Here is a 23,259-nt window from a genome sequence, read left to right on the forward strand (position 1 = left end):
CCTCACTGGGAAATGAAAAATGATACACAGTCCACATCACCATTTATCTTTCAAACACCATCTGTGTACTGTCACACACGCACACATACACACACATGCTCAGACATCAACGCATGCTCAAATACACCTCTCCAGAGAACTACAAGGTCAGGAGGTCTGCGGTCTAATTGAAAGACCACATGGTGCTACAGTCACATTAAATGTTCAGGTCTTCATTAGGGGCTCGAGTGGAAGATGTGAGAGCTGATTATGTTACGGCTGATTCAATCTGAGTGAATGTAAGCATATGGAAACATCCAATTTGTGGAAAGCTTTTTTTTTTTTTTTTACAATGGTCAGGAAAACCACAACAAAATTTGGCCTTGCATTGTGTGTTCAACCGGAGCTCTCAGCTGTGAAATATTCATCTTTTTATCACTGTGCACACATTTGCTGTTTGTTCTCTTTTCTCCAAACACAAAAAGGAAATCCATCAACCCACTGACCTCATCAGGTCTCCTCCTTTCATCTCTCACCCCTCTCACTCTTTCTTTTTCCCTTCCCTCCAAACTTTGCCTTCCTCCCTGTTCCCCTGCTTCCCTCCGATCTCTAAATTACAGTCATTAGGGTATCAGCCCACCCTCCATGTAAATGCAGCTTCAGAGGAGTCAAAGACACTTTGGTTCTGTTTCTAACGCCTTCTAGGGACCAATTACAAGGCCACAACCATAGTCCTGCGACAGCTAAAGGCCTTTTAAGACAGGGGCTGGTCCACCATGAGTTCCCTTCCCCCCTCTCCACAACCAGCTGGCGGAAAAGTTCAGAAAGCCTTTAAAATGTTTTATTTGCTCTATTCAGGTGGCTACAGTTTGTTTTTGTTTTTTGTTTTTTCACAGTTTTAGACAGGCCATATACATAGGCTAGAAAATGAAGTCAGAGCCATATTTCATAATTTTTCACATCTTCCTTTCATTATTAATCATTTAACATTCACAACACAAAATCTGCCATTTATCATTTAGAGGAAGTGGCCTCATGAGTGGAAATAACCAAAACATTCCAAAAAATTGAGATGATGTTGGACATTGTGAATGATGAATGGTAGACAAATAACTCATATTACTTAATAAATTATTCGATCACTTCAAACAATTAATTTGTAGAATTTTCATAACTTTACTTTCTTTCAACTAATTTTTGCTACTCCACCCTTGGGCCACTTTCTTTAAAAGATAAATGGCAATTTATTTGACAATGTGTTTTGTGTGATAAATGATGAGTGGAGGATGTGGAAAATGATTAATAAAATAAACAAATTAAATTAATCAAATCACTTGATACTTTCTCACTTTACTTATCACTTAAAATCCATGTTTACTGCTTTATATTATAATTTTTATCAACTGAATTTCATTACTTCCAGCCCTAATAGACATCAGCACTATAAACCCATTATCATTGTTTTATTTAAAACCCAATGTGCGATGACTGTCAAACAATGAAAAGACATCCTGATGTGCTCCGACTTTGCTGACTGACTTATTGTTCAGATCTGTATAAGATAAGAGAGATTTTGGCCATGAAAGTGTAATACACACTTAACTCTGGGCTGCATATTTCAAAGCCAGGCAGCTGATCCCCTCCTATCCAACTGACACCACATCAAAAAGAATGATTCACTAAGCCGCTGATAAAGTCATATCTCTGAAGCACGGCCACATCCCTCCACTCACGCTGACCACGACAAAGCATGACTGTAGCTGTGGGTGCAGAGCAAACCATTACTCAAAAGGATGGGGAGGGGGTCATGCAGGGACTGTGGCTTTTTAGGTCAGTGATGATAGAAAGGAGAAACTGCATGAGAGAGGGATAGAGAGAAAGTGTGAGGGGAGCAATGGTTCAAACTCCTCGACAGCTCTTGGATGTAGCTGAAATCAATGTGCATATAATAATACTCCCTGGCAGCGAGTTGAGAAGTGGCCCATTTCATCCCATTACTGACCCACATCACCCCTGTCATCTTCCTTCATATTAACATCCTGAGCCCATCTCTCTTTTCCATCTCTTCATCCAGGAACCACTGCAGTCAGCAGAGCCTCAGGCGGACACACACACACCACACACACACAAAATCACACCACCTAACTTCAGACATGGCTCCTGAGGCCTGATGAGTAGGAGTGGGACAGACATAGATTTAGACAAAGAATGGTTGTCCCTTAGTGTTCACTGAGTCTATTCAGGTTCCACAATGAGACCCAAAAGTCAGCCGCTGGCATGTCCCCTCTGACGCCATTTATGACTCTGCTGCTGTAACTGCGCCTGGCTGCCAGCGAGCAGGCATCCATACCTGCCAAAAGGCCTCTTGGCCTCTCGGTGCCCTGATGCTCATTATAATTGGGCTGATTTCTGGTTTTGCTGGTCTGGTGTATGAACTTAAACCATTTTGATTAAATACGAAACAGCTGAACCGACATTTGTCATTTTGACACGTTCTGGCATATTAAAAAGTAGCTGACATCAGCAATCGTTGCCAACTTACACTGCATTTGTAATAAGTATTATGACATTGTGGCTGAAGGTGGGGTAAGTAGTTTTATATAAGATAAAAATCCCAAATAAACTTTGAACAAATAGTAATTTAAAAAACCTGACCTCTGCATCTCCTCTTGGTTCTGTTTTCAGGAAATTTTAGAAAATTTAGTCTGTAATAGAGACTTCAGCCAATCACAAGATATTTTCAGAGAGGTCATTCCTTTTGGCTACAAATGCTGATGCGAGTGCACATCCCTTTGTTGAAAGCCTGATTAAACGGCTGAGAGTCCTGCAGAGAAAGTTGCTATACCAGACAAGACATGTCAGAGTTACTGTTTAAGAAAAAAAAACAAAGCTGTGCCAATATGGTATCATTTTGGATTTTTTGTTGAACTTTGTAAATGCATTTTATTCCTCTAGGGAGCTGCTGCTGGGCCAGATGGGACACATAAAGGTAAAATTTGGTATAACAGTCCGGTGTTTGTCTTAGTATTATCGTGTGTGTGTGTGTGTGTGTGTGTGTGTGTGTGTCTAACCTAGTGTTAGGTCATCACAGCAGACTTCTATGGATCCAGATGAGCAGTCGCTCAGCTCGTCCACTGAAAAATCGTTCTCCTGCACATGCAGCCTGTAAACACATCATAAACACAGCTGTTACACATCTGTTACTGTACATGCAAATCACTGATTTTAATATCACTGATTCCAATCAACCACGAGAGCTTCTGTGTATGACAGTGGAAATAAAATAGCTAAACTTCCACAGTGTGCCACCTTGATTTTCTTAAATGCAAATCATAGACACAAAAAATATCAGATAGTGCACAAAGCACTGTGGACAATTTCATCATTATACTCTGTGTGTGTGTGTGTGTGTGTGTGTGTGTGTGTGTATGTGTGTGTGTGAACAGTATACTGAGTGAGCCCAGAGGCTGTCAAGAGGACACAAAAAAAAATCAGCTCTGCTCCATAAAACACTAAGTGTGTATATGTGTATCGTTGCACACACATATCGCTGGAAAAGATACAGAGGAATTAGACTGAAATGGCACTCCTGGGGGCTGGTCTTTAGACTTCAGAGTGGGAGGCAAAGTGTGTGTGTATGAGTAGAGAGGGGGATCATAAAGTGCTATGAGGAGGGAGAGTGATCATGTGATAATGACAACAGAACAATGGATGTCAGTATATAGCGCCTTGTGATGTAAGTCTTGATTAACTGTCTGTTGATCATTCTTTAGTTTGTTTTTGAGTGTGTGTGTGTGTGTGTGTGTGTGTGTGTGTGTGTGTGTGTGTGTGACTGGGACCACTTACCTGTAGCTGAAGGGAGCCACAGTCGCCATGTTGACTCTGAGTGTGTGTGTTTCTGGGGACGCAGCTTCCTCATCTAGGCTTTGATCCAGCATATCAACAGTCACTTTGGACATCACTGGCATGGTGAATGTGATCGGTGGCAGCGGCAGGGGACAGGGCGAGGAGGCCGGACTGCTGTCTTCAGGAGTGCCCATCTCCTCGTCTGATTGGCTGGTGGAGTCACTGCGCCCTCTGATACCGTGTTCATAGCTTGCTTGAGCAAGACAGGGACGGAGGTTACTGTTGTTTGACATGGCGGACCCGGCTCGGTGATGCTCTGGAGGCTCTTCTTCTCTTTGTGGCATGACCTCACTCGTTGCCTGGGATACAGTGTTGAAGTTGTCTCCTTTTCTGAACTGGAGCGGCGGACGCAGGTTGCTGGTTCCCCATGTTTGATTCTTATTTGTGAGGGTGTTTCTGTTGCAATTGCCATCATGTGGAAACTGCAAGGGGATGTGAGAATGGGTGGGTTTTCCCAGATCCAGTGTGTCTTTGGAGTGGGGTGGCGGCACCCTGCGTTGGGTTAACGGGCTGCTGTAGGCAGAACGTGACACCTGGGGAGCAGGTAAAGCCCCTGTCCGCTGAAAGAGCTGACTTTTCAGGCTGGCATCTCTCTTTGGGTCCTTTGAGGAAGGTCCAGGAATGCAGGAGGCCCGTGGGCAAAGTAAAGGAGAATGTCTGGGTGTGTGTGTGGGAGTGTGTGTGGGTGTGTGTTTAGGGGTTTGTGTTGAGGGCCTGGGCAGGTCACTAGCCCGGCGGCGAGTGTCTGCTTTGGGGGACGAGGGCAACAGGCTGTGTGGGAGGGGGATTCCTGAGGGAGGAGCCCGGGGGGCCGACTTCACATTGACTCCCCCACTCATACTGACCTAAACGGAGAGAGAGAGAAAGAGAGACAGAGAGACACCCACAATGAGCCAAACACTGAACCTTAGGGGCACCCAATAGGTCAGTTGGAGGAGCGGGTGCCCCATGTACAGAGGCTGTGTCCGGCCGCAGGTTCAACGCCGGCCTCGGCCCTTTGCTACATGTCAGGCCCTTTCTCTCCCCCTTTCACAATTGAACTGTTCTATCTACTAAAGGCTAAAAGCCCAAAAATAATCTAAAAAAAGAAGAAAAAAAACCCCATTGAACTTTAATGAACACAAAGTCATCCCCAAAAACCTTCTTTTCTTGCATTTAAGGCTCATTTATGCTCAACATGAGATACGTGTGTGGACATGGATGATAATAGTAATAATAATAATAATAATAATAATAATAATAATAATAATAATAATAATAATAATAAAATGATATTTATATAGCACCTTTCGTACATAGAATGCAGCTCAGAGTGCTTCACAGAGAGATAAGAAGAGAGCCTCCTGTCTGTACTCTGTGTTCATGTTGTCTGTATTTGTGCAAGTTTTCTGAAAGCTTACTGATCCGTACCAAACGGAGCAGTACCACCAGATATTGTGGGGACAGTGTAGCAAAGTTCAAGCAAAATACAATCACAGAATATGATGAAGGTATAAGGAATGACAGAACAGAGACAAACGTACAGCTGCAGCCACATTCTCTGTGGAGCCTACACACCTCTACAAACCACGTCCACAAGCAGTACAAGACAAACCCATAGATGCAGCAGTTATAAAAAGCCTGCTACAACATGACATTGTAGTGAATAAATATGAGACCAAACATACCAATAATCCAGTTGTTGAGAAGTTACAGAGAATTGTTTTTAAAAGACTACTGTTGGTTTATAAAACAACAGATGGTTTAGGGCCAAAAAATATATCTGATCTTCTGCTATAAAATGAATCATCCAGACCTCTAAAGTCATCTGGGACAGGTCTACTTGTCTGTCCCCAGTGTCAAAACCATATATCTGGAAAAAAAAAACTCAGGCCTGCTGCAACTTTCAATTCTTTTTATTCAAGGCTGAATATTTCTTAATTTCATAGGCTGCATGTTTATTCTGGTATTTTATACCTGTTTTATTCTATTTCATCTTGGTTTATAATTATTCCCTTGGCTCTTTAATGACTGTTCTTAATTGTATTTAAATGTCCTTTTATAATCTGTTAAGCACTTTCAATTGCCTTGTTGCTGAAATGTGCTATTCAAATAAGCTTGCCTTGCCTGTGTTAAATCTAATATAATGTTTAGTCCAGTCAAGTAAACCAGATTTTGCTGTTCTCATTACAGAGATAGTTGAACATCCATGGTATGTGAGCATGTGAACCAAGCACATATGACAAACTGAGTCATTGTAAACCACGAGTTGAGCTTATTTTCGGCAAGTCTGTGCAATCAAACTTGCCTGCTGGGAGTTTAAAAAACAAAACAAAAAGAGCTTCACACACAGGCACATGCTCATAGCAGCTGCTTTTAGGGCGGCATGTTCTCAAATAACTGATTTTCTCCACATAATGAATTCTAAAGCTCAGTCATACTCATACGGACACACATCACTGCTCAAACACACAGCTCTCTCACATATAACAGCTTCAGAGGTGGTATGACATCGTTCTCACCTGATTTTCTTCGATTCCAGGTATTCACAGTTTGTCACCTTCTCAGAAACACACAGCCCTCCCAAGAAGTTTAAAAGTCGGCTTCATATTCTTGGTTCCCTTCTGTCCTATACAACCCGCAGTGAATGTTCGTCAAGTGATACATTTCATGTAATGTTGTATAATCTAACTACCTCGTGATGCTCTGCTGGAGAGAGAGAGGACAGGAGGCAGGGAGGGAGGGGGAAAGGGAGGAAACAGCTTGTGTAGAGCAAAAAGGACCCCAGCGGCCGAGAGAAACAGATCCATTTCTATGCTATCTCTCACAAAATGTCAGAATCTTATGTGCAATTTTGGCAAAATCTAATATAGTAATTTCAACATGTAAACGATACCTCAACATAGGATTTATAATTGTGCTGTCCTCACTTTTTCCATTTTGAGTTCAAATTATGACAGGAAAGGAATTTACCCTTCAAAACCTGGAACGACATCAAGTTTCTTGCGCTGTGTTCACAAGCCTTCCACATGCATTTAAACCATTTTTAACATGAGCAAATTGGTTTGATATCTTTTGAAAACGTGTCAAAAAAGTCAATAAATAACTTGGCAAGAAATTCCCCACAAGAAATTACAGAAAGAAAATTAACTGAAAATAGAGAGAAATTATTAGAAGATAATAAAAAAGGGAAAAAAATGTCCAGAAAACTATATTCTTAATTGTAATTGTTATAATGATTATTAACTGTTTCTTTTACATTTACATTTTTACATTTTTGTTTGCCTTTCTTTGCTAAATTCCAGGTAATTTTCTTGTAACTTTTTCCCATATTCTTCAATCATGCAAGTTTCAAAGGGTTAACTAGGAGGTGTGAGGTCAAGTAGATTCACTTGGGTGTAACAATATTATGCCCAACAACAATGCAGACTGTGAAAATGGCTAACTATATATCTTTTTTTTTTTTTTTAATAATTTGCTATTCAGTCTGTCTATAGAAAGTAAACAGTCTGAGAATTAAATTGTGAAAATTTTTTCCGCCGTATCTTAATGACTGTCTCACTTACCAAAGTAAATAAGTCATGTTGCTGTCCAGATGTGCGGCAGCTGGTTAACAGCTGGTCTCACATTTAGCACAGATATAACACTCTAAACATATATACATACACATACAAATACATTTTGACTCTCTACCTCCTGTACAGCACCTCTGCATTGGAACAGTGAAGTGCAAGAAGATTTTACTATTATAATTACACACACAGATTTAATGCTTAATCCTACTTGCCCTTTCTTAAATAGCAGGCATTTTGTTGCCAGAAGACTTCTTGGGAAGCTGTCTTTAGTAAATCAGAGATGTGTCAAACTAAGCCGTCAAAGTCACAAGGATAAAATGTTGGATTATTTGACAGCGCATCTAATCACACGGTATTGCTCACAGTGTAAAACACACACACACATTTTCCCAGCACTCTGGGTAGTTTGCGTTTAAGAATCCCTGCATAAGGGCCGCACTATATGATGAAAAAGAAGTGATAACTGTGTTGATTTGCCATAAAAATATTACTTACAATAAATACAGATTAAAGTGTACTTAGTGATGCATTTTTGCTGCTTTCAGTATACTGCTAAAAACAGTGAATTGTAAAAAGTACAAAAAATTGAAAGGAAATTATTTTCAACATTCTGTTACTCAACAAACTGAACATTAAACTAAATGCAAAACACACAAATAAACAGTTTTATTTTTTGAAGTGCCCTTACTATTGATATTCAATTTCAAGGAGCCCAGTGCAACATTGCAGTCATTTGTGATGTGTTTATTGTGTAAGCTGATAATTCAATGAGAATCAAAAAAAGATATATTGTGCAGCCCTATACTGCAGGGGAAAGTGGTTGACAGCTTCATCACGAAAACTCAAAACATACCCAAAACAACCTCTTAGTTTCAAATAAGGGAAAGGTTGCATTCTCTGTAGGACATCTTCCTTTCACCCACTTTTATCAGACATAGTGGCACAGAAAAATGAGAATTTGGGTATTTTGCCAAGGACTGGTACTCTATCATAGCTGACTCAGTGCTAATGAAAACCTGCACAGCTGCATACAGAAGCCGTGATGCAGCAGAAGGTAAACAGAGACAGATGTGATCATCCATCCTGCTTTCACCTCATCTCTATCCCTAAATTCCTCTTCCTCCTTGTTCCCCCATCTCTTTTTCTCTTGCTCTTTCTCTCAGGAGGCGGAGTGACCAATAAGCATCAGAATTTCTGTCTGATACAATTCCTGCTTGGATTTCCAGGAGCACAGGTGCAGTCTGGCTCTGTGTCTATCTGTATGGAAATTGGCTATCTCTGGGGACCCAGCAGGGTCATACCAGTACCACTGTAGCCCACGTCAGGACATACCGAGGCTCAGCTGGTGGTGGGGATGTCTGTGTGTGTATGTGCACAGAAAGACACAATGAGACATCTTTGCTGACTGAAAGCAGCAGCTGTAAGCAAGTTAAAAACTAGCAAATCAATTTAAGTCTGACTCCCTCACGCATGAGGCCATGCTTTACAGCACAAGGTTGTTACATCTGTAGGGTATGTTCTCTGCGTGTCACGAGTTCAGATCTCTCTGTTACTTAAGTGCATTTACAATAGTTAGACTGTTAGTTTGTTGATGCTTTTCACAGAAGGTGCATGTCACTTTTCTGGCTACAAAAATGTGTATATTATATAAAAAGTGTGTCTAAAATTCTTTCTGTAAAATACACTTTGCACATATCCACAGGAAAAACAAGTATGTAAGATTTTTGGTTTAGGCTGGGGTTTATTGTTTTGAGCCTGTTCCTAGGGAATAAAAATTGCAAAGATAACAACATTAGATGTTAGGAATGTACTTAATTGTACAGTGATATATTACAGCAATATAATATAAAACTATATTTTTAGAAGCCTGAACCCGATTGTCTGGCCTTTTAACTTGATAAATAGGTTGAATGTCAATTAATACAACAACTAATTAGTTCGCAGCAGCTCTTGATGTGAGCCTCTTATCTTATTAAGTAAAATGCATTAGCGTTTCTGAGATATTTATACATATAGACAATATGGTTAAAGGTATAGTAAGCAATTCTAGAAAAATACTGTTATTTGAACTCAACACCCAAACAATTAGAGCTCATTTTGTTATGGAATTACCCCTGCTACAATACAGTGATCTGTGATTTAAAGTGCCTTCATTATTATCTCAACTACACGCACATTACGTTTTGTGACTATCTTACATGGTTGTGACATTACTGTGCTAAAAATATGTGTCCACCGACAAACAGACATATAAACACCTGGCAAATACTTAATATTTCCTTCTACAATTGGTGTTACCTGGGGGGTATATTACAAAGCCAGTTCAACAGAGCCAGGCTCTCTTCAACTGAGCTGGCTCGACAAACCTGCAGCCTCGGTCAGAGCTATCAGGGACCCACAATGGTGGTTATCAACTTTCTTTGTTAGCTCAGGCTTTCAGCTTTAGATCCTGTGTGCGTTCACAGAAAACAGGTGAAATGACATGCTGCACTTGTATGGTGCATCTCCATTCTTGATGGACAAGGACGTGAAAGAGGGAAAGTTGCCAGCATAATGTTGTGCTGCTAGGTCTAAGTGGTCAAAGCCACTTTGTTTTTTTCCTGTTTATAAAGTCAGGGCTGTGTATGAACACCAGTTGTTGTTGTGTTGTTATTTTTTGCCTTTTTTTTTTGCAGCGCGCGCACACACACACACACACACACACACACACACACACACACACACACAGATTACTAGCCAGCTGTGAGGAGATATTGCATTTGTCAAAAGTGTATTGGATCAGAATCACTGACTGCACCTTAAAAATATATTTAAGCAGAAAGAGGTGAAAAGTGCACTTTTGGAGAACATCAAGATTTTTGAATAATGCCAAAAACATTATTTTTATCCCTTTATTTTTTGTATGTGTGCCTCATGTTTTATTGGTTTGTGTTGTTGTTGAATTTTGAACACTGTTTTCAGAGGTATCACTTTCAAATGTTGCTGTTCTTGTACAATGACAGTAAAGGCTTTCTATTCTATGGTAATGAAAACTTGGATCATCTGAGTACTTTCATCCCTTGTTAATGTCATGATCACTGGTTGAGCAAATGTGTGGAGGAATAATGATAGAGAGCATTTATAGTCCTGTTATTCTTCAAGGATGGTACTGACATCTGCTGGACACCGTGTGCAATAGCAGCAGAGATTCATTTCTTCACTTATTTTCTATTCTGTTTAATTTCCTATCTGTCTCCACAGAGTCAGGAGGTGAACTACAGTACATGAAGTGATTAAAAGCACTTTTGACCCCGGTAATAAAAGACAGCAGGTCAGATTTGTACTTTTTGTACAGAGAAAAGAAAAGGATAGCGTGGCAGCCAGCATTAGAGGTTCACTTCTAACTTCATAATCATATTACACCATTTCAGCTCCTGTGTCCCATGACAGTCTGAATTCAGTTACTGTACCTCTGATCATGCATACCCTCTCTTTCTCACACACCCTCAGCCTTGTGATAAAAAGCCCTCTGACTCATCCCAAAATCAATACATGAGGTGGTAACACAGGCCTCTCTGTATGTGAACTCAAGGACATGAGCAGTGCCTGTGTGTTTGTGTATGTCACCCTGTCTGGAAAGTCTACAATAAATGAATGTAATTACCTCCTTAATGACAACAGCAAAAACACCAGCGATAATGTGCTGTCATAAATAATCTTATAAAATGATAGTGACACACAGAGGTGCAGAAGCACTCCAACATGCCGTTCCTGGAAAGACTCAGTTTTCTTAGAAGTCACAACAGAATAAAAATAAAAAGATCTGAAGCTCATAAACGGCTTATTATAAAACATCATGTGCCAGATCTTCTCTCAGAAGTGTCTTACCTGTCAGTGGAGTGCCGGGTCCTTCAGTGCACCGTTAGGCTGAGCAGCCAGAGGCAGCAGGACGGTGGTCACACTTCTCCAGTGTCCCGGGAACAATGGGCTATTTTTTCCTGGATCACTGTTGCATCCACACCACTGCCCTCCTATTGGTCCGCCGCGCCTCACCATTCAACGAGACAGGAAGCTGTGACAAACAGGAACAACATTGTCAGCCAATCAGGGGGCCCAAGTACCGAGGTGACTCATTTTCAAAGTCATTTTCTTGGATGAAATCAATGTTCTCATCTTTTGGCAAAAAAACGTCACTTCAGACACACACATAAGAAAAAGGCCTGTTAGAACAATGAACTAAAGACTGTTTATGTGTCATGAGTCAGTGACCCAAATGGAAATTTACTTGGCCTACGGAGGCCTGCAATGACACATATTCTGTCATACTCAAAAATGCCAGAACGTAGCATTTAAGTCTTCCAAAAACCTTGCATCTCCATATTGTCAATTGAAGGGGAACTTAGTACATTTATTTTGGTCTTAACTTCATCACAAACCATCTTTGATTTCCTACCAGCATTCCTACAGTTTAAGATCAGTCGGATTTAAGACTTTTTAATACCTATCAGAACCAGCTAACTTCTCAATAACCAAAACTGAATAAAAAGTAGAATTACCACCCTGTGGTGGTATGCCTCTGCAAACCAGTTAAGTTGCAGTTACAGTTTACATCCATGTCTGTCCAGACTCATATGAAGCCATGGCAGTTGACAAGGATTCAAATATGGATGTTGCTGCAAAGACGCAGCAAATTAATAACCACGGATGCTTCACACACACATCTTTAACCCGGCAGCACAGAAGATCTTTACAGTCAGCAGTTTCCTAATGGACACCTATGATTTCTGTCACCAATTCTGACCAAAAGTCTCCCCTTCTGTTCCTAAATTTACGGAATTTAATTATGGGAAGAAAAGGGCTTCTGCAGAGCACTATGTCACAATGAAGTTGACCTTTGACCTTTTCAATATAAAATGTCATCACTTCATTAATTTATCCTATCAGACATGAAATGTTGTCATAATTAGTATATGAATTCTTGAGCTATGACCAAAAACATGTATTGCGGGATCTCAGTGATCTTGACCTCCGACAACCAAAATATAATCAGTTCATTGTTAAGTCCAAGTGGACATTTTTGCCAAATCTGAAGAAAACTCCCTCAAGGTGTTCCTTAGATGTTGCATCCACGAAATGGGACAAATGGACAAACAACCCAAAAAGATAATGCCTCTTTGCCCAAATGTTCTGAGGCAGAGAGAAGGGTAGATCTGGTAAATAGAACAGGGGAATAACTGGTGTTTGTTGGCAGATTTTCTTGGTGATTTTGTGTTTGTCACTCTGCATGTAGAATTCCACTGCCTCACTTCCCATCGTGCCCAAAAACATTTGCATAAAATACATATAGCCTTGTATGCATCGCCTAATGCTGGTTTCATCTATGCTTCGAAGTCTTGGCCAAATGGACAATTTTCATTGAATTTGCGCTTCAACATGTCATCCCATTATGCAAGAGGCATTCTGTTTTAGGTTTTTTTTTCATTATTTTTAAAAAAATAGACATTACCTATTTTTAAGATTTTTCAATGTCGAAAAAAAAATAAAATGCTACTCCTCATGGCTCAGCATTTTTAAGACTTCTGAAAAACTGATAGAAGACATTTTTAATATCAGTTAGGGCCATTTTTTTAGCACAATCAATGCCTTGTGAGTCTTTTCAGGGATCTGCGGGATCTACAGGAACTCGCTGCTTGAAAGCTGGTGTGATGAGGTTTTCAATGCAGTCTTGGACAACCACAGGGAGAAGTCATTAGATTGGGAGTTTCACAAGATTTCTACAGTGTGTGTGAATCACTCACAACCTGGAAAAATGATCCATGTCTAACACGCAGGTCCACTCCAGATGCACTCATTATAGAAAAGACAGACAAACACAAGCACCCACAAACTGTAAACAGGAGAGAGACTACCAACCACATAAACATCACCATGTGTTCACAGTTTCCCTCCATTCTGATTCACTACTAGAACTCCCCACACTGTCCAACACTCTCTACAGATCTTGGACACACTCTATAGTATGCTGCACTGAGTCATACAGCCCCTATAACGCTGACTCAGGCCGATCGCATCACGTCACCCCTTGTTACAGCACACCCCCTCCTCTATCATCCCCTCTCCCCCTCTTTTTTATCCCACTTAAGCTCTGCCTTTCATTCTGTTAACCTCTCTCTTCCACTCTAACGCCGTCTCTCTGCTGATTGTGCGAGCGTGGTCAACCTTTAAAACATAGTGTGAGTGTTTGTATTTATGTGCTCACAGAAACATTCATAACAAACAAGGAGAAACACAACAACAGTCACATTTCCAAATGCAAAAATCTAAAATGTAAACCAAAGCTGCACTCACCCTCTGCCAAGCATCAGGATAGAAAGAGGCAATTGAGTTTGTCTCCAATCAGTATGCTGCCGAGCGCCTCTGCCTTACTCCCTGCCTGCCTTTGCTCCCGTCTACTTTTGCTTGGCGGGCCTCCGAGCTGCGAGCATGTGCATTTGTGTGTGTCTCTCTGCCTGTCATTTCCACCCCTCTATCACGTCATGCCGCTCCACTGCTGCCGCAGTACGCCTGCAGCCGTATCCCCGCCCATATCTCTCTTATTTTCCTCCCCTCATCACAATCTCTATCTCTCAGTAATGGACCTGTTGGCCATGCTCCCTCGCTCTCTGAGGTGAAATATAAGCCCGGCAAAAGCAGAGACAGGCTGGTCCATTAGCTGGATGAGTGTGGTTTTTCACGTGTGTGTGTGTGTGTGTGTGTGTGTGTGTGTGTGTGTGTGTGTGTGTGTGTGTGTGTGTGTGTGTGTGTGTGTGTGGTATACTCACAAATGGCCGTCTGTATAGTGTGAGTAATACATTGTAATTAGGCAGATGTAGCCACAAATGTGAAAAGCTGAAACCCATCATCTGGCTTTCATAATTGGTGGTGAGGGAAAGCCGGATGAAATAAGACGGAAAAGAAACATGCTGTGCTAATGATAGATCCTCTGACGACAAATGCATAAACACACGGAGTTGCACACATACATGTGATGTCTATATCTGTGTCTATACTTGGTGCGCATGCCTGCAAGAAGAAGCATCCTGAAGGAGGAAGAGCCCATCCATCACTCCTCTAATTTGTCCGACACCTCTAATGAAAGTCGGCAGAGACAAAATGAGATACAAAAGAGGAGAGAGGCTGGAAACAGGAGGGACATGTGCAGACTAAACCTTCTACTGAGGTCTTTTTTTTTCCAGAGAGTAATGAAATACATCCTAGATATGACCTTGAACTAAGCCTTTGTGGTCTGCCTATCCATCTTCATAAACCACACACTTACAAAAATTCATCACATGTAATTACTCAAAAAAATCTGCTCCAGTTTGCAAACAGAGAGAAATGTTGTGTAAATGTTACAGTAGTGAGACACAGAGCTGGGAGCTTGCTGTGTGCAGAGATGGAGGTGTGAAATGATGATTCCATCATTCATAGTAACCACCTGAAAGGATCCACCGATGTTTTGGATGTGCTATTTTGACAACTGGACAACATATTTCCTGCGTTTACTCACCAGAAGCTGCTTACTTTGTGTTTTTTTTTCTTTCTTTTTTTTGCTTTTCAGTCCCTGCTCTCTCCCCAGGCATTTTCTGTCTCTGTATCTCAGTCTCTTACTCTCTCTATTTCTGTCTTTCCTCTGCTCTCATATTTCTGCTGTGCTGGCTTACAGTTTGACACTGACATAAGGGACTGTGCTGAATATTTAATGAAGATTGTGATACACAACAGCATCATCAGACCCATAAAATAGGTCTGTAATTCTCCCTTTTTTACCGTAAACCCTGCAGCTTCACAGATTGTCAAAAGATCATCATCAGTCATTAGAATGAACAGTCTGTAACGGTCTTTGGAGTCTTGATCTTGCAGCCTGAGAGCTCTCTAGCCGATCACATATTGATCAGGCATTGACTGACTGTGCTTACACTTGACTGGGTCTACAAGCATACGCTTTACATATATATATATATATGTATATATGTATATATTATATATATATATATGTGTGTGTGTGTGTATATATATATATGTATATATATATGTGTGTGTGTGTGGGTAAATAAGGGGAAATGTCTCCCGTTAAACTGCAGCGTGCAAATAAATACATCAATTGATCAACCAACCATGATAAATTCATAAATGCTATTGGAACACAGTGCATAGAGCAACAAGCAAAGCCCCTCCCCCACACACACAGAACATATGCACACTGTACACATAAGCCCCCCTCCTCCCCCCTCCTTCCCCCCTTATACAGTACAGTGTGCCCTTCATGCTGAAGACCACAATCACTTAATTGCTCACCTCTAAATACTCACGGTAATGACAAGGCCACTCTTGTGTTTTTTCTGCTCCCAACAGGGGATTCAAAAGTGTGAAACTCACTCCAAAGTCAGCCCCAAGCTCGAAACACACTCACATGATCTGTTGCTTTGTCTCATGAAACGGGAAGTGACTTGTAACAGAGGGATTATGGGTAGGAGCGTGCAAGCGTCTGTGAGGAGAGTGTGTGTGTGTGTGTGTGTGTTATGGGGTGGGGGGTTATGTCATAGCTAATCTACTGATGTACCCCAAGGCATGTCCTCCCCCCTGAGAGACGCTGTTGTGACAATGGGACACTTGTGTCACTGTCACCCTGAGGGGCATCTGGAGGGGTGGGGATCTGGGGGGGGGGGGGGGGGGGGGCTCCCCTAAACATGTTGACTGTCTGGAACATGAGGCCTCAAGATGTGCTGCTTAAATGAAATGAGTAAAATAATGAAAAAAAGACACACACACACACACACACACACACACACACACACACACACACACAGAAAAGCCAGAAGAGGTTCTGAAACAGAGAAACATCTCTGGTTCATCAAACCACATGTATGGGGAAGTTACCAGTTCCCTGTGAATGTTTGTATCTAAATACCACAGTGCTCAATCCACTAAGCTAATCAACATCCTGAGTTTGTCTGTGCATGACTGAACCTCGTATGACTGACTGCATGGGTAACACTAGATGGCGTCAGAGTGCCTCCACTTTTAATAGGGCGTCCCCATGGGTGTCCCATTCTATGATGAGGCCAGTTAAATGTAACACTGAAGAGATTTCACATTACAAAGGCTGCATATCACAAAGCCAGTTAAAGGCACCGGACAGAACTAAACAATATACTGTATATGCAGTAGGGGTTGACAGATTATCAACCTAAAAAAAAAAGATTGATTTTTTAAATAAGAACAATTTTCTTTTATGAACAAATATAATTTATGGGGCTGTGAGATTGTTGCTAGACTGCTATATTAATACAGATGAGTGCCTCCCTTTGTGTGCAGCAGGCGGAGGGGTAAACAGCTGCAGTGAAAATGTTTCTCTTTTTGTTTTTGAAAGGCTACGCACAAAAAATATGAATTGTTGTAGAATATTTAGCTAGTTAACAAAGAAAATAGTCCATTTTTTTCATGAACTGATTTTTAAAAACAAAAAGAAGCTATTCAGCATTTGAGTGTTGATTTAGAATTTTAATGTCAATATTATGATTGAAACTTTAAAGCTTCGAATTATCCAGTATGGCCTGGAAAAAAAACACTAATTTCCTCTGCTCATATGTGTTTTGAGGAAAAATACATATTGTTACTGCAATACAATAAAAATGGCAGATATGTGTGAAACTAAAGATGCCATCCATCAACAGTGTCATCTGATAAATTGATTCTTAAATACACAAAGCAATCTGGTAGTTATTTTGTTGTTTTCTATGCATGAATTAGTATTATTATTTCAATGATTTGATTAAATAATGGAATCCATATTGGAAGCGTACAAGCATAATATAGAACTGATTTCAACCATCTGACCGAATCCTAGTCGTAACCTGTTTATAATATGCAAAAAGAATCTGTTAACCATCACCTTTAAATTTTGCCCTTTAAAACATGTTGCTGCCTCAGGCTAAGCAAGACTTTTTCTCCCTCCATAATACCTGCACTAACAAGTTAAACCAGCTCAGACTACTGGGAGTTACAATCTTCATCCAGACTCAATGACAGCAAACACCGAAAACAGAGAGGAGACTGTCACAGACCGCCACAGGTAAGCACAGCTGCAACCTCCTTCTGACCATTACTTATTCTTTCTTTTTTCATTCGTATGCTCCAGATCCTGTATAAAGTCTTTGTTACTGGCTGAATTCTGTCTTGGTCTGACATAAGAGTCAAATTTTAGTCTAATGGCACATATTTTTTGTGACTGTTTGACATTATTTTTCCAAAAACTGTTTGTAAAAAAACTTAATTATACTTGGTCTTAGCTGTTGCAAGTTTAATCTCAGTGGATTCATGTAATACATTACATAGCTTCAAACGGGACTGTAATGAGAAAAGCATTTATAACGCGAAAGAAATCTTCCAAGCTTAAAATTGCAAGGGAGACTGTATATATTTTATATATAATCAACCCCAAGTTGAGCTAGAAGCAATTTTTTTCCATTTTCCCAACTCCAAAAGTCAAAAGCAACATACTGTAGATAGAAAAGCTTTTTGTGAGCTCATGGTCAGATCTGAATAGGTTAAAAGTTGAGGAGCAGTAAACACGACGCTCTTCCCTCCCTGAGGGTCACTCACAAAAGAAGCTGCATACCTCTTAAACAGCAGACCTACAATTTGACATGTTTCTAGAGAAGACATGTTTAAACATGGGGCAGTTATTTACACCTCACTATAAATCCTTGTCTTTCAGATTATTGGAATGGACTGTCCATTATGGTCAGATTAGTACCAACAGAAATGGAAGAAAGAGAAGAAATAATTCCAAGTACCACCTGCGGTACATGTTTCTTTAATCTTTTTTTTTATTAAGTTATTAGAGTCCCTTAAAGCTTTATTTGTGGATGCAGTTTATTTCAGATAGCTCATATTTTATGTTCTTGTTTTGCTCTTTGTGGTGCCATCTCAGAATGGAGATCAGTGTCACATCCAAAACAAGCAGGATGGCTATTTTCACAAGAGCTTCTCCGCAGCAACAGAGATTCGATCAACCTATTTCTGAGTGTGGACATCAGACAAGACAAGGAGGAACAAGATCGAACTTTAGTAAAGTTCTACAAGAGAGACAACGTTCGGTGGACGTCGCCACTTCGATGCAAACTTTTAGGTAGTCACCGATATATTAAATAGTACTGCTTTAAAGGGGTAGTTCTGAGTTGTTCTTCTTTTTTTTGAATTGGGGTTGAATGAGATTATCCATAGTAAGTTTATGGCCTAAAGGAGACGTCAGTCGGCACCCCCTCTGTTTGAAGAAGCAGGCAGGAGTAACACTGCTGTGGACGCAGGTAGAACCAAAACGTGTTTTAGCCACCTGAAAATGTTTTTTGTTAAAGAATCATATCATTTTAAGCATACCCTGTATTTATGATGTTTACACCATTTAATTTTGCCATCAGACAGCCCTTCCTGAAGGGGAATGGACTGGACACTGAAAGTAATCTATTCTCTCTTCAAAGCCACCAAAGTCTCACAAAACTATGTGTTTTTACACATACAGTGTGAGCTCTCAGGGCGTGGCTTGAAGATTGGACTGTGCAGTGTGAGCACATTAATCGAGAGCTTTGGCTATACATCGCAGATGATTCACTCGTACAGAAGAGCTGGAATTAACATCAACATTTCTAAAATCATACAGTGTATTCTCAGCTTAACTGACTGATCGAGGCAGCTCCTGTGTTCCGCCAGGTAAAATTACTGTATTTGTCAATGAAGTCTGGCTTTGAAGAGAGTTCAGATACATTTCAGTCAATTCCCCTTCTGTAAGGGCTGTCTGATGGTAAGGCAATGCGGTAAAAATATTACATTATATTACATTATATTATAGACATATGCTTAAACTGATGTAGATTTTTTTTTCTTTCTGTGGCTAACATCAGTCAGTACATTGCTAACTTGCTGTCTGCTTCTCCAAACTCGAGACATGCTGACCACTATCTAATATGATTAATATACTTACTATGGATGAGTACCTCATACAACCCCACTTCAAAAAATTTGAAGTATCCCTTCAACAAGTGAAAAAATCCACCACATTGATCAGCTAAGTGATCTACATTAAAATAAAGTGTTTCCTCACAGGTGACATTGCAACAGGAAGTGGAGTCGACCGTCACATGATGTCAACAGTGATTTTCAAGCTAATGAGTGGATTTCATATAAACTTAGGTTAGACACCACAACATACACACATAATAACAATGCTGATTCAAGCTATAGACAAGTATTCAAAATTATTGAAAGTATTCAGAATTTATGTACTGTAAGTGATAAACAGGGAAAGGTTCATGTCATTACGGAGGCTTCTGCTGCTATCTACTGTTGCAACCATTTATGCTGTGATGCAAAAGCAGTGAAACTGTAAGTACATTGAAAGTTATTCATAAGCATCATAAAGGTTAATTATGCAATGAGCATCTGTTCATTCAATAATTCCATTTAACCTGGACAATCTGGATAATCTAATAAAAAATAACTTTCTATGTTTGGTACTAAAAAAGATTTAATCATATTTGAAAGATGACTGTCCATTTATGTGAAATTTATGATGATGATAATTATAGTAACAATCACTAATAAAGCTTATCAGATATCAGGAAAGGTGAACTAAGGGTCTAATTCAATTAAATAAACAACTAGTTCTAGTATCAAATTATCAAAATCTACACTGACTACACTCTGTGAAAAGGACATTTTCTTAATTATTTGTTTTATTTCTTTTGAGTCATTAGCGTCGTGTTCTAAATATTCTCTTAATCGTCAATCTGTCACTGTTGCAGGAAATGTAGCCATCACCAAAATCTTCGAAGGTGAGCCTGATCACCTCATCCCCTCAGATTCAGATGAACTGCTTGACAATAACATGTTCACAGTCGCCGGTCGAATGATAGGCCATTCCTTCTTACACTGTGGCCCGAGTTTCCCGGGACTTAGCCCTGCCATTATTCACATTCTCTTTGGAGGTTCATTAGAAACAACACCTGTGACGATACAAGACTGCCCTGACCTCGACATCCGAGACACTGTGAAAATGGTGGGCACTGTGATCAATGCACTCCACAAAAAACATGGAAAATCTACTTACTCTTTACATGTCACTTCACACACTGAACTCAGCATCATGAAACTGTAACTAGTGTAATTTATCCTATGCATGCTGCATGAATAAAACATGTTTTCCCTTATGTTTATCCAGCTTGATGGAGACGCTGAATTAAATGAATTTGACGCCATCCATCAGCTCTGCCTGTCATGGGAACTGCCATCACCAAATGCCACCAACAGGAAATGGCTGTCGAAAAAGCTTCTCCTGCATGCTGTATGTCAAAGTGTTTCTATTTACTTTACTTTAGCTTTTCAACTCGTGTTAATTTCTCCACGCTAGTGCCAAATACACTGAATGTCAATGGATAACATACAGTATAACCTCACGGTGCCCTAACGACTATTCAAAAGAGCATTGCCAACATCCTCAATTTATGGAGGTTACTTACTTCTTTTGCTGTCCACCATTTCACCAATTCATTACAAATGGCATGTTGTCACCGAGACACAGAGTTGACATCTGCTTTAAAGAAAAAAGGGACGTCAATATCTGTCTACTTGTCAACTTAAGCAAAATCTGAGAAGTCTGATCAATAAGCAGAACAGCTGTTTTCCAGTTAACCCTCTATTAGCACAAATAGCAAAAGTCCCTCAGCATCCAGAATCCAACAAAAAATCTTCATCAATTCACTTCCAGTTATCTGAAGCCACATAATAACCATCAGTCTATTCTGTATGTAATGTTTTTAAGAGTCATTTTTGGCATTGTAAAAAAAGGTACATAAGAAGACATTTAATAAATTCTTATGAGGCTCCTCAATTCTGGTGAGGTCAGAAATCACACTCAAAACATGTGGCCACGTTAATAAACTTTAACTACATTACCCTCCAATCAAACTCTCTGATAACCCTTTTCTACCACCATGGAACAGGTTCCAATCCAGTTTGCACACCTGATTTTCTAGCTGGAGGATGGAGTCTTGCACGTAATAGCTTTTCTTATTATCAATAGCCGTTGGTCCATGCTTGTTTTATTAGACAAAAACAAATATCAACATCTGATAACAGATCAAAAGCTTGCAAGCCATCAACGCAATCCAACATCTTGCTACTGCTGGTTAATTCTGCCATTCATTTTGACACTCTCTCTGCTGATGACACATCCTTAACTATAATAGTTCCACTTCAAACTGGTGGAAATGTGGGCTGATTCGCTAGATAATCTAGCACCAAGGTTCCAAGAATCCTGAACAGAGTCAGTTCAAGAACTATAGCTACTTTACTGTTTAAAAAATGACCAATAAATCTAACCTCTACCCTCCTGTTTTGCAGGTTATTGAGCGAACAAGGCCTCAAATCAATCAGTTCCGAAAAGGCTTAACAGAGACAGGACTCTGGCCACTTCTCATTCACAGAAGAGATGTAATCCCAATCCTGTTTCCAAGGGAATCAGAGGCACAGCTCACACCTCAGGTACAGTACCAAAGGCACATCTAACAGCTGCAACAGCTGCACCATTGTCTAAAACTAAGAGGATTATAGATTTTTTTGAAGTTACATGTGATTTCAGATGGTCTTGGATTGCATCATATGGCCAACTTCTGTAACTGTCTTCTTTGAGAGCTACCAAGACGAAGACGTTGGCGCGTCCGATGACATGGATGTATGTCGAGTATCTGGCTACTTGAAAACATTTATTGAAAATGGTATGTGCAGTACTACTACTGTTATTGTGATATCTTTTGAACTAATGCAGCATGAAGTCTTTTTTTAGGTGATTCTGTGTCATCTAATCAGCTGCTTTTTATTTTTTTATTTTTTTTTAACACAGCGTCTCCAGCTGAGCTAAAGAGCCTCATAAAGTTCTGGATAGGATGGGAGGTGCCGACCACAGAGATGAAGGTGGAAATAGCTGAGGCCACACTTCCCACAGCTTCAACATGTTTTGAGAAACTGAGACTGCCAAGGCATTATACAACGTACAAAGCATTTCAGCAGGATCTTTGCGCGTGCATATCAACCAGTTACAGTGGTTTTGGCTGTGTCTAAATTGGAATACGTGTGTGGATTGAGTGTGTAAAACTTGACAATGTTCTTGTTACAGTGTGTATAATAAACCCATCTTTATTAATTAGTTTCACTGAATATTTTTGCTTTTACAAAATGTTTCACATTGTGTTCTTCCTTTTCAAAACCGCCCCCCTGCATTACCCACAACTCAACTTGGCCACTCATAGTTCAGATTTAGGTGTGTTTTTCTTGTACTGGCTAATTTAGCCTCAAGCTTCATTCAGAGATGAGGAGCAAGCACGGAGGTCAAGTAGGATCACTTCTTTCTAACTCCACACACCTAGATTTTTTCCAAAATTTTTGTTCAGCAGCCTCAGGTGACATCACTTCTGTGTGTTTATCAGATTTTGTGCAGCTCTGTTTGGAGCAAAAACAATCCCAAAAAAAGTATTTTTACCCAAGACCAGGAAACACTGGAGTTTCACTTCAAGTTATCTTTTTACAAAAATGATAAAAAAAAATAAAAAAAAATCTATGTCCCCAGCCTGCCAAATGTGAATATTTGTTGAAAAAATATTTGCTGATTTTCAATCATAGCTCTCTTTGATAGACGACATGATATTTTGGAGCATTTCTTGGAAAAAGCAAAACATTTAAAAATATAACTTTGGACTCTGGGAAATTGTGACTTTCCCTATTTCCTGTTTTTCTAATAAATAGTAAT

At 40.0% G+C, this 23,259-nt stretch overlaps 2 protein-coding genes across 4 annotated transcripts in view; one reads left to right on the forward strand and one right to left on the reverse strand.

Moving 5' to 3' along the window:
* The window catches only part of LOC121947357 (neuron navigator 1-like), a 113,931-nt gene extending 98,089 nt beyond the window's left edge, over positions 1 to 15,842 (reverse strand). For all 3 annotated transcript variants that reach the window (XM_042492373.1, XM_042492372.1, XM_042492370.1), the window contains exons 1-4: positions 15,756 to 15,842; positions 11,307 to 11,490; positions 3,826 to 4,730; positions 3,051 to 3,142 (exon numbers count right to left, since the gene is read on the reverse strand). In XM_042492373.1, the coding sequence (XP_042348307.1) occupies positions 3,051 to 3,142; positions 3,826 to 4,724 (991 nt within the window). In that variant the 5' untranslated portion in view covers positions 4,725 to 4,730; positions 11,307 to 11,490; positions 15,756 to 15,842. The remainder of the gene's footprint in view (positions 1 to 3,050; positions 3,143 to 3,825; positions 4,731 to 11,306; positions 11,491 to 15,755) is intronic.
* Positions 15,843 to 17,492: 1,650 nt separating this feature from the next.
* Positions 17,493 to 22,640, forward strand: LOC121947385 (G2/M phase-specific E3 ubiquitin-protein ligase-like). The gene is made up of 8 exons (XM_042492419.1): positions 17,493 to 17,532; positions 18,394 to 18,591; positions 19,563 to 19,649; positions 20,261 to 20,514; positions 20,677 to 20,799; positions 21,858 to 21,998; positions 22,096 to 22,231; positions 22,357 to 22,640. The coding sequence occupies exons 3-8, from the start codon at positions 19,598 to 19,600 to the stop codon at positions 22,572 to 22,574; spliced, it is 924 nt and encodes a 307-aa protein (XP_042348353.1). The 5' UTR covers positions 17,493 to 17,532; positions 18,394 to 18,591; positions 19,563 to 19,597; the 3' UTR covers positions 22,575 to 22,640.
* Positions 22,641 to 23,259: the final 619 nt, after the last annotated feature.

The sequence above is a fragment of the Plectropomus leopardus genome, chromosome 8 (genome assembly GCF_008729295.1).
Source record: "Plectropomus leopardus isolate mb chromosome 8, YSFRI_Pleo_2.0, whole genome shotgun sequence".
NCBI lineage: Eukaryota > Metazoa > Chordata > Actinopteri > Perciformes > Serranidae > Plectropomus > Plectropomus leopardus.

What these genes read in the sequence shown, in the direction of transcription:
- LOC121947385 (XM_042492419.1), top strand. Translation starts at nt 19,598, where the DNA reads ATGATGTCAACAGTGATTTTCAAGCTAATGAGTGGATTTCATATAAAC. An exon ending in AAAAGCTTCTCCTGCATGCT is followed by an intron (nt 20,800 to 21,857) that starts GTATGTCAAAGT and finishes CCTGTTTTGCAG; the next exon opens with GTTATTGAGCGAACAAGGCC. An exon ending in AGGCACAGCTCACACCTCAG is followed by an intron (nt 21,999 to 22,095) that starts GTACAGTACCAA and finishes ATGTGATTTCAG; the next exon opens with ATGGTCTTGGATTGCATCAT.